Consider the following 13176-nt stretch of genomic DNA (forward strand, 5'->3'; position numbering starts at 1 on the left):
AAGAATTAATATTACTTGAGTTACAATGCTAATGGCTAAGTATCAGTGTCAAAAAAAAAAATCCTCACATATAATAGTATTTATTCTTACCTAAAGAAAATGCAACTAAAACTGAGCATACTTGTGGAGAAGTCTGGCAGTATGTCTTTGTAAAAGGCAGATCCCAGGCTGAAGTGATGTACGACTACTTAACTCATAACATCAAGACTTTCCTACACCAGCTTTATTTAAAACACAAATAAAGTATTTCTTTCTGTAATGGCAAATGGTTCAAATAATGCTGAACATGAATCATTGACTAATACAGGGCTTTAAATATGAAACAAAATTATTTTTAAAAAAGCAAAAGAAAAAGATTATATACAAAAGGGACCTGGAATCTACAAGCCGATTCCAAAAGTGAAATGAGTAGAAAATCTGCGGTGAAACCAGAACATTCCACCCTTGCTTTGGAGAAGGGCTATTAGATAACATTCAGTCAGCTGAAGATGGATTGGTAGAGAAGTGTCTATACATAAATTTCAAGTCAGTTTTGCTTGTGTAGAATCATCCAGATCTTCCCAAGACTGAATGGGCAGTCCTGTGGCTTTCTTCCTTTTCCATATTCCCAAAAACGCTACATGAAGTTCAACTCTTGATGAGCCGCTTACAACAGCAGTTCCTTAGGAGCCAACATGACAGGTGGGTCAGATTTCCCTATGAGAAACAAAACTGGCCACCTATAGCAAAATATCAAAATGGGCAGGTCCTTTCCTCTTCCTTCTGATTATGTACAGTATGTCTCCTTTCAAGACTATTATCCCCATCATACTTGTTCCTTCACAGTCTAAACCTTGAGGTGACATGAAGGAGACCAACATCAAGAAAAGAAAATTCAATTCGGAAATGAAGAAAACTGGAAGGTATACAATACACCCCCAGAGCATCTTGATAATCCCTGCTACAGTACAATTCAGCATACTGCTACAGTCCATAGATAAATAATGGCAGCTTGAATGAGTTCATTTCCGCCCCCCTCAGGTGTTTAAAGGGCACCAAATAAATACTGGGCAAGAGGAGTTTGCTAGGAGAATTAGAAATTAAAAGTTAACCAATTTTTATCCCTGTGATAATTCAATGCTAGTAAGGTGGCAAGTACTGAAGAAGAGAAGGGACAACTTTCTTACTAAATAATAAATTCCTGTAATCAGGAATTCCTGGTTCCTGTAACCACCTCTTATTAAGAATCCAAGGAATCCCAGAAATAGAAAATTAGTTTCAGAGGACCCCTGAGGCACTTTGAAGCCTTAAAAAATTACAGTAATAATAAATCAGCTATTGCTCTTCAGAGGCTTACAGAGCAGTAGAAGCATGAAAATCACATCCAAAAAGTTATGTCCAGATTACAGGTTTCCTGAGCTGCTCAGCTGTCTCTAAAAGCTTAAATTCTCCAAATACCTTTAAAAAGACGTACAATTTAACACAGACTGAGTGGATTTTTTTGTTTAGTGGTGGCATGAAATTTGGTCCTTAACGGTAGCAGCTGTCTTCATCCTTTTCAAACTCAGGTAACAATAGGTACATTAGGACAATACATAAAAGAAATAATACAACAAAGGGGAAAAAAGCCAAAACTGACAAACACCTCAAGGAGTCACTAAGTTTTCCTGTACCCTTTCACTTAGGTCTCCCACTCAGTCTTTTTGTGGAGAGAGGGATAAGACAGAACTTTTTTCTCAAAGATGCTAAACAATGGCATCAAATGGACAAAATGACTACCAAGTGACTTTAAAAATCTGACGCCAAGAAATCCAGAACACACATGGATAATTCAGAGGTATACTTCTTATTTGGGGCAAATTCTAGACTAAAGAAATGATCATTTTGGATAAATGTTATAATAGATGAAACTAAGTCCAGTTTTTGGTAAGTCTTCTTTTTGTGTTTTTATTTTAAATGTTCTACTACCACCTTCAGCTATCAATCATTTCTGATAGCTCGAGCAGAAGGTCATCTTCATCCTTCCCAGGATCCAGGTCGATCTCAGCTTCTAATTTGCCTCCTGAAATCTCCCATATTAATTTCTCAAAATCATCCTCCACAGAAAGTAGTGGCTTTCCTGTTGAGGCAGGGCTGAGTCGGCGAGTTTTTGCGGCCACCTGGGATGACGAAGGGCCAGATGCTTCTGGTGGGGAAGGATCTGAAGAGGACTGGGTTGGAGGCAGCACAAAACTGTAAGAAAAAACACCCCAAAGGATTATTAGATAATTGCCCTTCATCAATGGGTGGCTGGACCACCCAGTCTCAGGAACACAAAGAATTTTAGCAAAGAGTTGTTTCTGAAGACACACATAAACAAAGAATTGTTTTACTGATTTGGGATAAAGCATTTTCATCCTTTAAAGGAGAATCCAGACAGGTGTTTAAAAACTGTTTTCAAGAATACAGGCAAAATATAAACAGCACCAAAAGAGAACAGCAACCCTGAATATCATGTTCTCCTGCAATTAATATGAAGTTTAGCAGATTTATTTAGATGTGGCTAAACTGTAAATTTTTCAAATTATTTAGCAGTGTTATTCTCTAGAGAGCATAAACAATAATAGCGGCCTAAACTTTGGTTAAAAAGAATTGCAAGGTATTACCTGTCTCTAGGTTTTTCTGTCTCAGGCACAGTGACTGATTTGTCTTCAGAGAGAAGTGGGACAACAGCCTACAAAAGTGAGAGTAAGGTAATTCAGTGGGAGAGTCAGTCAGGCTTTTAAATTTGAGCAGATTCATTTTCTTTGCTGCCTTCTTAGAACCATTCTTTAAGCCTGGGAATCCAAGAATAAATCCAAAGACTGAGGGTACCAATAAGCAAAATCTCTTAATTAGGTTAAAAAAAAAAATTCACCCTGCCACTGCAAATGTTTAAGCTGTAAACATAATATACAGTAACAACCTAAACAACTAAAATGCTTAGGAATTGACAGAAACTATTACACATAATACAGAGAGAGCTAACAGACAATTAATCTTGCCCACTTTCGTACCACACAAACTAAAGCACCACTGAGTTGGATTTAATTCTTACCACAGCTGCTTTTTTAGCTGGGCTTTTCTGCAGGAGACTGCTGGAGCTGAGTGGTTTCACAGCTGCAATGACGGCAGAGTGGACCTCCACTGCCTTGCGTTTTCGGGCCACTTTGGATGATGAGACAACTTTAACCACAGATGGCTTCACATTCATTTTAGGTTTAGCTACAAGACAGAAAATATCTGATTAAAAGCTAGAATAATCCCCTTTTTACATGGAGGATAACTCAGAATATCAAAATTTCTTCTCAGCAATAGAAACAGCACAAATAAGTAAAAAATGAACCAACCAACCAAAAAAGAAAACCAGAATGAAAATGATCCACCAGCAACCTGCACTACACTTGGCCATAATATACACACACACATGTGTATATATATACACATGTATCTACATATGTGTGTGTGTATATATATGTATACACACACACACACACACACACACTCTCTCTCTCTCTCTATCTCTCTCTCTCTCTCTCCAACAATTCCTTTCAGTGCCTCTTGAATTTGCTACTGCTCTTTGCTTCCCTGGAGTTTTTCTCCTTCAAAACCAGAGGGAAAAGGCACCATGGAAAGTTTCAGACAAAGCTTTATAAACAGCAATTTTAAATTGCATAAAAGGAACTCATATAGTCTTTCTGTCATTTAAAATAGAATTTTCAGAAATATTACTACCCACCTGTGTGACCAGTATACAAAGGCAAATGAAATCCAACCCAATTATTGCCAGGCAGTCACTGAAACTTGGTAATTTTGAAATTCTAAAGCAAAATGCACTAGAGGGCTTCCCTGGTGGCGCAGTGATTGAGTCCGCCTGCCGATGCAGGGGACACGGGTTTGTGCCCCGGTCCAGGAAGATCCCACATGCCGCGGAGCGGCTGGGCCCGTGAGCCATGGCCGCTGGGCCTGTGCGTCTGGAGCCTGTGCTCAGCAAGGGGAGAGGCCTGTGTACCGCAAAAAAAAAAAAAAAAAAAAAAAAAAAGCACTAGAAGAAACACTCACCTTTACCCCTTTTTTCCAAGGTCTGTGTTGCACCTTTCACATTCAGTTTTGAGTGCCCAATCCCTGAGGTTTCTACCTCTGTCTTCTGGGATAACTTTGAAGGAGGACGTTTAGTCAGGAGCCGTGTGATGTCTGGCACGGTAGTGAGCACTGGTTTCTCTGCTAACTGGGTATTGCAAGTGTCTAAATCTCCCCGAAGGAGTGTCAAAACTGATTTTTCCTTCTGTGAGGTTCCCTTCTCCGACAGTTTCTGCACATGCTTTTCTCTCATTGTCTCACATCTCTTGACTTGAATTTTAGTGATGTCAACTGCTGTGGTCTCATCTGAAGTCTATGGATAAATTTAAATGACAGAATTAAAATCTAGTACCTCCAACAACCTGTATGATAATTATTGTTTATAAGTTACCAAGCTAACATCTAAGTCAAGCAAAGTTTCACATGATCTAGAACACAAGAGCTTTTGCCTTTTATATGATATTAAAAAGATCAAGATAAAATATTAAAGATGTGTGGAACAATAAAAACCCAAATTCTATAAGCTAGACTATCATGACTATAAGTCTAACACAAATGGTTCCTAATCAGACACTTGCACAAAGATGTATGTACAAAGAAGTTCATTATCTTAACTGGGTAAGACAAAATCCAGTCCAGAAACAGACTATATTTGTGTAATAGAACACTATGTGGCTGGTAAAAGCAATCGTCTTAAAGAATTATAAATATGGTAAAGTTAAAGCAGGCTGCAAAATGATAACACTGTAGAGTTCTCGCCTATGTTCTATATATGAGTTAAACATTAAACAAGTTCACATACATGCATATACAAAGAAAAGGCCTGAAAGAAATGCATGAAAAAAACTAAGGGTGGTTACATCTGGACTGTGGAATTATAGGGTTCCTCATTCTTTTTTAAAAATAAAATTCCTGAGTTTTATAAATGAGTAGCATTACTCTCAAAGGCAAGGGAAAAACTTAGTTTAAAAAATATGAATGGCCAATTAAAAACAACTTTAAAAGGGCAGAAAACACCGATATACACAGAAGTACAGAAAACTCTCATAGAAAATTATAAGCATAGTGAAAGACTGTTTACCTGGATATATCAGTGAAGTGTTAAATAGAAAACTTATAAACTAAAACTAAAAAGCATATATACCATTCATCTAGCCTTTGCTTGCCGTGGACAAAATTATAAAATGATTCTAAATAAACTCACCTCTTTAGCCTCTGTTCTAGTAACACTGCTCTGAGAAGCAACAACACTTTCTTCTTTAAGTTTCCTCTCTTCTTTTATACCTAGATTCACATTAAACACATCGCTAGTAATTTTATTCATGCTGCAACCTTGTAACAGATGAAGTTAAACAAAACTTTTCTTAATAAAAGTAATGAAAAGATAGGACAAATAAAAATTGTGGACAAAATCTATTTAGTCCTCAAACAGATTCAAAATGCACATTAAAATATCAAGATTTATATACAGTTGCTGTAAAGAAAGAGCTTAACAACTTTTTTGGGGGGTGGGGTGGGTGTGGGTGTTGGCACGCCTCACAGCTTGTGGGATCTTAGTTCCCCAACCAGGGATCGAACCCATACCCCCTGCAGTGGAAGCACAGAATCCTAACCACTGGACTGCCAGCTTAACTTCTTTTAATCCAGTGGTTTTCAAAGTTATGTGAGTAAAGAAAAGTTCTCACAGAATTCCTATGAATATCCTGTAGAATACTGCCCTTTGAAATATTATCTGGGGAAGTGGTACTACAGACCAAGTTCTTTTGTTACCTGTTTTTTTAGTGATCCAGGGAAGCCGTCTTGCCCCTGGGGTGGCCTCAGGCTGAGGCTGGGAGCTGGTGCTGCTCTCAGAACTCTGCTGCACCCTCAGAGCCTTCTCCAGTTTAATTTCCTCCAGCGTCTTGATATGCACTTCCTGCATAGACTTCGCTCTACCTGCAGGTTCCTCTGATTGTCCTCTGCTGGCTACTACAGGTGGCAAAACCACTGTTTTTTTAATTTCATTATCAGTCTTGAGCTTGATGCAGCTTACGTCCTTTTTGTTTTTTTGTCTCTCTGCTTCCTGTTGCCGTTTCTTTTCAGCAAAGACCTCAGAGAACGTCTTGATTCGGATAGTGGAGGAAGTTCTTGTTCCTGTTGTAGACTCATCAACTTTTGAAGGTCCTTCTGTCTTGAGTTTAGTTTGCAATTCTCCACGTTTTTGACTGGCTCTTTCGAGAAGAATTTCTTCTAATGTCTTCACGTGGATCTCACCAACTTTAGTAACTCTCTCTGCTTTCATGGGGGAAAAACAAATCACTGTACTTGGATTTCATCTCTTAATGATTTATGATCTCTCTATTCTTGGATCAGGACAGAGTCCAATAGAGTGGTATCACTTAGGCAAGCAATTAAAATGGTCAAAAGCACATTAGTTTCAACCTCAATTTTAGACAGTGGCCCTCAAGGAAAACTCTTAGGAGGCAAAAATTAGTGATTTGGATTGCTATTCAGAAGCTTATTCTTGAGGATCCTGAAAGCCAAATACTAGTTAGAGAAGCTTGTCATTATAATTCTTACCAATAAAAATAAATTCTTCCTTTCGTGCACAGATATAAACACATGCTAGACACTATGCTAGAAATATCATGGCAAGCAAAATGCAAACTCTGCCCACATGTATCGATAGTTCACAGTCTAACAGACCAATAATTAAACAACAACAAAGTATGGTAATGATAACAGCTTTGATAAAGGAGGTAAAGTTGACCCTTAAACAATGCAGGGGTTGTGATGGGGTATTGGGGCACCAACCCCTATGCAGTTGAAAACCCGCATATGTAACTTTACAGCTGGGCTCCGTATCCATGGTTCTGCATCTGCAGATTCAACTAACCAACCATGGAATGTGTAGTACTGCAGTACATACTTATTGAAAACAAATCCACGTATAAGTGGACCCACACAGCTCAAACCCATGTTGTTCAAGGGTCAGTTGTATAATGCTATGTAGGAGCATACAGCAAGAACACCAACCTTTTTCTACAGATTGGTTAAGGGAAGCTGCTTTCCAGAGTAATATTTAAGTGAGATTGAAAGGATGAAAAGGAAGTAAAACACGTGACAAGACAGAAGAAAAATTGAGAAAGGCCCAGAGACTGGCATGCCACTGAAGAGCTATGTTTAATGATACATTAATCATTCTATATTTGTTTAAAGTAAAGAGAAAATTTCACACTTGGCACATATGCCTGTCCTCATTACTAAGGGCCTAAAGAAAGAAATAATGAAGCGATGTGAGAAAAATAAGAATTTGGAGATTACACACACATTTAATCACCAACACCTTTTAAAGAAAGATCAAAACAAAAAATATCCTTTTACAACCTTAAACATATCACTTCTGTCTCACCTTCTGAATATTTGAATATGCTGTCCCTTCTATATGGAATATTCTTAATGGTCTCATTTCTCCTGCTGCTTAGTTAGTTTAAAGTGAGTTCAGCTTAGAACCTGACAACCTCCAGTCTGGTTTGTTTCTCTGATCACAGCACTGATCACACAGTACGGTAACTCCTTGTAATTCTAACCATACTAGATACTTCACAAGAACAGTGACTACGTTTAATTATTTCAGTACAGTACCTGTTACAGAGGAAGCACAAACTGATTTTCTTAGGTTTTTTAAATAAAAATGCTTCCATTTCAAGGTGGTAGTCTGATCTCAAAACCACCACTTTAAGAAAGTATGTGAATGGTCAGTGGTTAAGAATCCGCCTGCCAATGCAGGAGACACAAGTTCAACCCCTGGTCCACGAAGATCCCACATGCCACGGAGCAACTAAGCCGGTGCACCACAACTACTGAGCTTGTGCTCTAGAGCCCGTGAGCCACAACTACTGAGCCCTTGTGCCACAACTACTGAAGCTTGCATGCCTAGAACCCATGCTCTACAACAAGAGAAGCCACCACAATGAGAAGCCTACACAACACAACGAAGAGTAGCCCCCCCTCGTCGCAAACTACAGAAAGCCTGCATGCAGCAATGGAGACCCAACGCAGCCAAAAATAAATAAATAATACATGTATTTTTTTAAAAAAGAAAAGAATGTGAATGGTGACACAGAGACCCTGTTTCCCTACACTACAAAATTTCATCAAAACAATAGAGAAAATATTAAAAGAATAAATCCACAATAGCAATGGAAAACAAGGATGCTACTGGCAGAACATAAATCTTGAGGAATTTTGAGACAGAAAGATGTTTGAAATTACAGAAACAGAAAAAGAATAGATAAAACCACAGGAGTGAGATCTGTTCTTCAAAAAACAGGCAAAGAAAACTGCCAACCTAGTATGAAAATTAACAGTGGTAGAAATTAAGGATGGTTTACAACAGAACAGCTGGATCAATCAAGACCTTCTCCTGAGAACTACTCCTTAAAAAGAGGAGAATCTGTCAGGGAAGGGAGCACATTATGAGGATGTTGGGGCTGAAAAGAAGTAGAGCATGAAAATTTCAGACTTTCACAAATGCCAAGCAGAAAAAGGAGAGGTGAGGGAGAAAAGTAAAAAGCAAAGCTAGAAAATGAAATTAGTTGCACTCTGAAAGTAAAGAAAGGCTTTCTTACCGTAGCAATCATATGAGCCCTCAGCCTTGCAGCCTACAACCGACACAAGCTGCCATTTAGTGCACCCTCTCTACTTAGGCAAACAGATCTCCCAGCCAGGAAAGAGGACCACTTGGGAAAAAGGCCTTTAGAATCACAGGCCCAGTGATTCTAGGTTGTAAGAAACCTAGGCTCAGTACTTACAACTGAAAAAGCAACATTGAAAATGAACCAAAATGAAGAGAAGCAATGAGGAAGACAAAATAACATACAAACCCATTAAAAAAAAAAGATTCAAATTAGAAACCCCAATCAATGAAACAGAATAGAGAGCTCAGAAATAAACCCACGTGCCTACAGTCAATTAATCTTAGACAAAGGAAGGAAGAATATACAATGGAGAAAACACAGTCTCTTCAGCAAGTGGTGTTGGGAAAGCTGGACAGCAGCATGTAAAATCAATGAAGTTAGGGCTTCCCTGGTGGCGCAGTGGTTGAGAATCCGCCTGCCGATGCAGGAGACACGGGTTCGTGCCCTGGTCCGGGAAGATCCCACATGCCGCGGAGCAACTAAGCCCGTGAGCCATGGCCGCTAGGCCTGTGCGTCCGGAGCCTGTGCTCCACAACGGGAGAGGCCACAACAGTGAGAGGCCCGCATACCGCAAAAAAAAAAAAAAAAAAAAATCAATGAAGTTAGAACACACCCTCACACCACCATGTACAAAAATAAACTCAAAATGGCTTAAAGACTTAAATATAAGACATGACACCATAAAACTTAGAAGAGAATATAGGCAAAACATTCCCTGACATAAATCATACCAATGTTTTCTTAAGTCAGTCTCCCAAGGCAATAGAAATTAAAGCAAACAAAAACAAAATCAAAACAACCAAATGGGACCTAATCAAACTTACAAGCTTTCTTACACCAAAGGAAACCATAAACAAAACGAAAAGACAACCTACAGACAGGGAGAAAAATATCTGCCAATGATGCGACCAACAAGGGCTTAATTTCCAATACACAGACAGCTCATACAACTCAACAATTAATAAAAAAAAAAAAAAAAACCCAATCGAAAAATGGGCAGAAAACCTAAATAGACATTTTTCCAAAGACATACAGATGGCCAAGAGGCACATGAAAAGATGCTCAACATCACTAGTTATTAGAGAAATGCAAATCAAAACTACAATGAGAGGGCTTCCCTGGTGGCACAGTGGCTGAGAGTCTGCCTGCCGATGCAGGGGACGTGGGTTCCTGCCCCGACCCGGGAGGATCCCACATGCCGCGGAGCGGCTGGGCCTGTGAGCCATGGCCACTGGGCCTGCATGTCCGGAGCCTGTGCTCCGTGGCAGGAGAGGCCATGGCAGTGAGAGGCCTGCGTACCGCAAAAAAAAAAAAAAAAAAAAAAAAACCTACAATGAGGCACACTGGTCAGAATGGCCATCATCAAAAAGCCTACAAACAACAAATGCTGGAGAGGGTGTGGAGAAAAATGAATTCTCCTACACTGCTGGTGGGAATGTAAACTGGTGTAGCACTATGGAAAACAATATGGAGGTTCCTCAAAAAACTAAAAATAGAATTTCCATATGATCGTGCAATCCCACTCCTGGGCGTATATCCAGAGAAAAATATAATTGGAAAAGATACATGCACCCCGATATTCACTGCAGCACTTCTTACAATAGCCAAGACATGGAAGTAACCTAAATGTCCACTGAAAGATGAATGGATAAAGAAGATGTGGTACATATATACAATGGAATACTACTCAGCCATAAAAAAGAATGAAATAATGCCATTTCCAGCAACATGGATGGAACTAGAGATCATCATACTAAGTGAAGTAAGCAGAAAGAGAAAAACAAATACCATATACTATCACTTACATGTAGAATCTAAAATATGACACAAATGAACTTATCTATGAAACAGAAATAGACTCACAGACATAGAGAATAGACTTGTGGTTGCCAGCGGGGGTGGGGTGGAGGAAGGATGGATTAGAAGTTTGGGATTAGGAGATGCAAACTATTTCATATAGGATGGATAAACAACAAAGTCCTACTTATAGCACAGGAAACTATATTCACTATCCTGTGATAAACCATAATAGAAAAAATACGAAAAAGAATGTGTGTATATGTATAAATGAATCACTCTGCTATACAGCAGAAATTAAAGCAACATTGTAAACCAACTATATACTTCAACAAAATAAATTTTTAAAAATAAAAAATAAATTACTTCTAAAAAAGGAAAGAAGCCCCAAGTGACAAAATAAATCCAACCTAATTAAAAAAAAAAAAAAAAAAAAGACAAGGCTAGTAGAATATCAGCCATCTAGAACAGGGTCAGCAAACTACAGTCCATGGGCCAAATCTGGCCATGGTCTAAATTTTATAAATAAAGCTTTACTGGAACACAGCCACACTCATTCATTTACATGTTGCAAATGGCTGCTTTCACAGTACAGTGGCAGATTGAGTAGCTGCAACAAGAGACTGTGAACCTCAAAGTCTAAAATATTTACCATCTGATCCTTCATAGAAAAAGTGTGTCAATTCCTAATCTAGAAAATATAACCAAGCAAAAGTCATAGAAAGTGAGGCAAAAAAACAAAGGAATGGAAAGTATGAAGGCAAGGTTAAGACACGTGGAGCATATGTCCAAAAGTTCCAACATCTAATAACAATTCCATAAAGAGAAAACAAAAAGAAGGGTGAGGAGGACATACTCTAAGAAATTAGAGGAATATTTCCTACAACGAAAAAAGCTAAGTCCTTAGATTCAAAGGACCCACTAAACACTAAGCATAATGAACAAAAAGATCCATGTTTAGATCTATCATAGTGAAGTCCCAGCCTAGTAGGAAATCCTCAAAGTTTCTGAAGAGTAAATTCAGGTTGTTTACAAAAGAATGTTTGACATCAGATTCCCTTTTTATGATACTTATCTAAAGGATAGGACGAAAAAGGAAAAGCACAGGCTAACACCGTTCATACATACAGATATAAAAATTTAAATGCATTACTGAATCCAGCAATAAAATATTTTAATAAAAAAGCTGGATGGCTGAATACACAAAATGTTCATTTTATTATTCTTTAAAATTGTACACAGGTATATACACTTAGATAGTTATATCTCACAATTTAAAAAGTCTAAAAATTAGAGTACAGGAGGAATATGATGAAGAAAATTAAAATTACTTAAAAGTTCAACACCCAGATAAAACTTAATATTTCAGTGTATCTTTTTTTCTAGGCATAGATTTTTTATAAAACTGGAAATCATCTCATATGTGGACATTTTCCCTAAGGAATATGTTTCTATAGTAAGAAAATAAACTTCATTCTCCACACCCACCCCCAAAAAAGATTTGTATGTTGCCCTAAGACAAAAGCACTGTGTATACTTTCATAACCTTTCTTCGTTCAATACAAGGGGATGTTTCCCATATCATTATTGTTCAGAACATGTCTTTTCATGACAGCAATTATTTTAGTACATAACTATCTTAATTTCTTTTTGTTAGATATTTAGATTATTTCTAATTTCTGATTATTAATGCTATCATAAACATCATTTTGTCACCTTTAACTACAAAAAGAGAACTCATTCCAGTGAGAAAACTATTACTTCAAAAGCAAACCCATAAAAAACAGAAAACATAAGTCCCAACATAACTCAAAAGGTAAACTGGAGAAAAAGCAAAGATTCTATCTAACAGCAAGGAAAAAAATATCAGGAGCTGGCATTAGAGTTTACCTACCTGCTGCCTCCTCATTGTTTAGACCAGCTGACATGCCTAATCGCTCCTTCAGAGACTTGGAAACTTGAACTGTTAAAAAAAAAAAAAAAAAAAGTTGGGGACTTCCCTAGTGGTGCAGTGGTTAAGAATCCGCCTGCCAATGCAGGAGACACAGGTTCAAGCCCTGCTCCAGGTAGATCCCACATGCTACAGAGAAACTAAGCCCGTGTGCCACAACTACTGAGCCTGTGCTCTAGAGCCCATGAGCTACAACTACTGAAGACCATGTGCCTAGAGCCCACAGCAATCAAATCAATCAATAAACGAACACTGTCTTTAAAAAAAAAAAGTTGAACAGAGACTTTTTATAGGTCAAAAATCTTTTTCAAAGGTCACGAATTAGGCTTATACTTGTTTTCTAATGAAAACGCTTTTCAAAAATCTATTCAGGTCTTAAAACTTTTCTTCTTCACAGTACAGACAGATCTATACAAATAATGGATTCTCTAGAGCACTTTGGAAAGCACAAAGAAAAAAGTCCTTGCTTTTACATCTGAAAAGCAAAAATTACTGAATTTAAGGAAATAATTTTGTTACTATGCAACATTCTAAAATCTTATTGGCCTCAAAAGGTTTTTTCCCCCCCTAGATCCATCTGAAATATGCTCTTTAGTTATGAGAGTCTTCAATACGATTGATAGGCAAAAGGGAAGGAAATTTGACTGCAAAGAAAAACAGTAACTTCTGTTT

The 13176-nt window shown here is 38.0% G+C and overlaps 1 protein-coding gene across 20 annotated transcripts in view; it reads right to left on the minus strand.

The window, feature by feature from the left end:
- Window positions 1-208: 208 nt before the first annotated feature.
- ZC3H11A (zinc finger CCCH-type containing 11A) overlaps window positions 209-13176 on the minus strand; it is a 40090-nt gene continuing 27122 nt past the window's right edge. For 15 of the 20 annotated variants that reach the window (XM_067033481.1, XM_059038322.2, XM_067033487.1 and 12 more), the window contains 7 exons: window positions 12448-12516; window positions 5848-6351; window positions 5282-5361; window positions 4060-4390; window positions 3056-3222; window positions 2625-2692; window positions 209-2211 (listed from right to left, as the gene is read on the minus strand). In XM_067033481.1, coding sequence (XP_066889582.1) covers window positions 1953-2211; window positions 2625-2692; window positions 3056-3222; window positions 4060-4390; window positions 5282-5361; window positions 5848-6351; window positions 12448-12516 — 1478 coding nt within the window. In that variant the 3' untranslated portion in view covers window positions 209-1952. The remainder of the gene's footprint in view (window positions 2212-2624; window positions 2693-3055; window positions 3223-4059; window positions 4391-5281; window positions 5362-5847; window positions 6352-12447; window positions 12517-13176) is intronic. The other 5 variants (XM_067033506.1, XM_067033501.1, XM_059038331.2 and 2 more) reach the window with 1 other exon arrangement.

The sequence above is a fragment of the Kogia breviceps genome, chromosome 1 (genome assembly GCF_026419965.1).
Source record: "Kogia breviceps isolate mKogBre1 chromosome 1, mKogBre1 haplotype 1, whole genome shotgun sequence".
NCBI lineage: Eukaryota > Metazoa > Chordata > Mammalia > Artiodactyla > Physeteridae > Kogia > Kogia breviceps.